This window comes from Ursus maritimus, unplaced genomic scaffold, assembly GCF_017311325.1.
Source record: "Ursus maritimus isolate PB19 unplaced genomic scaffold, ASM1731132v1 scaffold_30, whole genome shotgun sequence".
In the NCBI taxonomy this organism is placed as follows: Eukaryota; Metazoa; Chordata; class Mammalia; order Carnivora; family Ursidae; genus Ursus; species Ursus maritimus.
In genome coordinates this window covers 4,736,431-4,738,293 of record NW_024425564.1, presented here as the reverse complement: position 1 = coordinate 4,738,293, position 1,863 = coordinate 4,736,431, and the positions used below count along the sequence as shown (strand labels likewise).

General features: G+C 66.2%; 1 protein-coding gene across 1 annotated transcript in view; it reads left to right on the top strand.

The window, feature by feature from the left end:
• ITPR3 (inositol 1,4,5-trisphosphate receptor type 3) overlaps nucleotides 1–1,863 on the top strand; it is an 81,539-nt gene that overhangs the window by 69,932 nt on the left and 9,744 nt on the right. The window contains exons 46-50 of the mRNA XM_040644612.1: nucleotides 194–289; nucleotides 414–515; nucleotides 608–694; nucleotides 1,241–1,351; nucleotides 1,450–1,642. Coding sequence (XP_040500546.1) covers nucleotides 194–289; nucleotides 414–515; nucleotides 608–694; nucleotides 1,241–1,351; nucleotides 1,450–1,642 — 589 coding nt within the window. The remainder of the gene's footprint in view (nucleotides 1–193; nucleotides 290–413; nucleotides 516–607; nucleotides 695–1,240; nucleotides 1,352–1,449; nucleotides 1,643–1,863) is intronic.

Below are 1,863 nucleotides of genomic sequence, written 5' to 3'. Positions count from 1 at the left end.
CGGGGGGGGGGGGGCGCTGGATTTGCAGGACGCTTCTCAGCAAGCCCTGGGGGACAGTGGGGAACACGGAGGCCGTGGCACATCTTCCGGGCCTAGAGAGGCTGTTGGGGACTAGACAGAGGAAGGGGTTGTTGGGGGGCACGGTGAGGGCTCTCACACTGCGGCCTGTCCCCCTCTCCCCACCTCTCTGCAGGACAATGCCTCCAAGCTGCTCTTGGCTCTGATGGAGAGCCGGCACGACAGTGAAAACGCGGAACGAATCCTCATCAGCCTGCGGCCCCAGGAGCTGGTGAGGCTGGGCCAGGAGTCCGGTGGGAAGGCTTGAGTGGGTGGGGTGTGGGGGGACAGGACAGGGATTAGGGCATTCCTACGCCCCAGGAAGACTGGCGTTCAAACAGGCGCTGCCCCACCAGGTGGACGTCATCAAGAAGGCCTACGTGCAGGAGGAGGAGCGTGAGAACTCAGAGGTGAGCCCACGCGAAGTGGGCCACAATATCTACATTCTGGCGCTGCAGGTACCAGCCCCCCCCGTGGCCCCGCCCCCGGCGGCCCTGCCCCCCCGTGACCACGCCCCGTGACTCCGCGCCTCTCTCCCCCTCTCCCGCAGCTCTCCAGGCACAACAAGCAGCTGCAGCACCTGCTGAAGCCGGTGAAGCGCATCCAAGAGGAGGAGGCCGAGGGCATCTCTTCCATGGTGGGGGCCCGGGGACCAGGCTGGATGTGGGGCGGGGCTTAGACTTAGGGGCGGGGCTGGGGAGAGATTGGTTGGTGGGCTGGTATCTGGAGGTGAGGCTAGGGATTGAGGGCGGGGAAGAGGGCAGAGGGGAGAGCGGAGGGCCCGCAGGAATCAGGATGAGGCCGGGGGCAGGGCCAGGAGCTCTGGGCGGAGCGCGACCGGGGGGCGTGGCCTGAATCTGAGTAAAGAGCTAGAATTGGGGGGTGGAGGGCCGGGCTCAGGGCGGGAAGAGTCAGACGGGCGGCCCGGCTGAAACCTAGACGTACAAGTGGAAGCGAAGCTCAGGGACGGGTCTGGAAGCCCAGAGCAGGACAGCGGAGGGCGGTGACTGCCCTCTGGGATTGTCCGGACATGGCTCTCCCACTACCCTTTCTTAATTTGGGGCTGCATCCTAGTTGGGCTGGGCTGGCTCTGGTCCGGTTGGGGAACCCTCGCGCACGTAGGGCGGGGTGGCAGGCAGTGGGGAATTGCGGGGCCTGACCTCAGCGGCCCCTCTACCCCCAGCTCAGCCTCAACAACAAGCAGCTATCCCAGATGCTCAAGTCCTCAGCGCCTGCCCAGGAGGAGGAGGAGGACCCCCTGGCCTACTACGAGAACCACACGTCCCAGATAGAGGTAGGGCCGGAGGCAGAGGGGGCACTGGGAGTCAGGGCCGGGCCCCTGGCCCTTGGTGGCAAGGGCCTAGGTGTGACCTCGTGTCTGTGTGCGCCCAGATCGTGCGGCAGGACCGCAGCATGGAGCAGATAGTGTTCCCGGTGCCTGGCATCTGCCAGTTCTTGACGGAGGAGACCAAGCACCGGCTCTTCACCACCACGGAGCAGGACGAGCAGGGCAGCAAAGTGAGCGACTTCTTCGACCAGTCCTCCTTCCTGCACAACGAAATGGAATGGCAGCGCAAGCTCCGCAGTGAGGACCCCCGCGGGGGCGGGCGGGCCAGGCCGGGGCTGGAGCTGCTCAGTGGCGCCCCCTGCGGACCCCCCTTACCTGCTGGTGGTGGCCGCACCCCACCCCACCCCTGGGAGGGTTCCAGTCACGTTTTCCTCCTGAAGTGGGGCCTGGAGCTCGTGCCAGCGCTGAGGGCCCGTGTGGGTGGGTGGAGAACGTGAAGGAGAGACCCCGCTCTCACC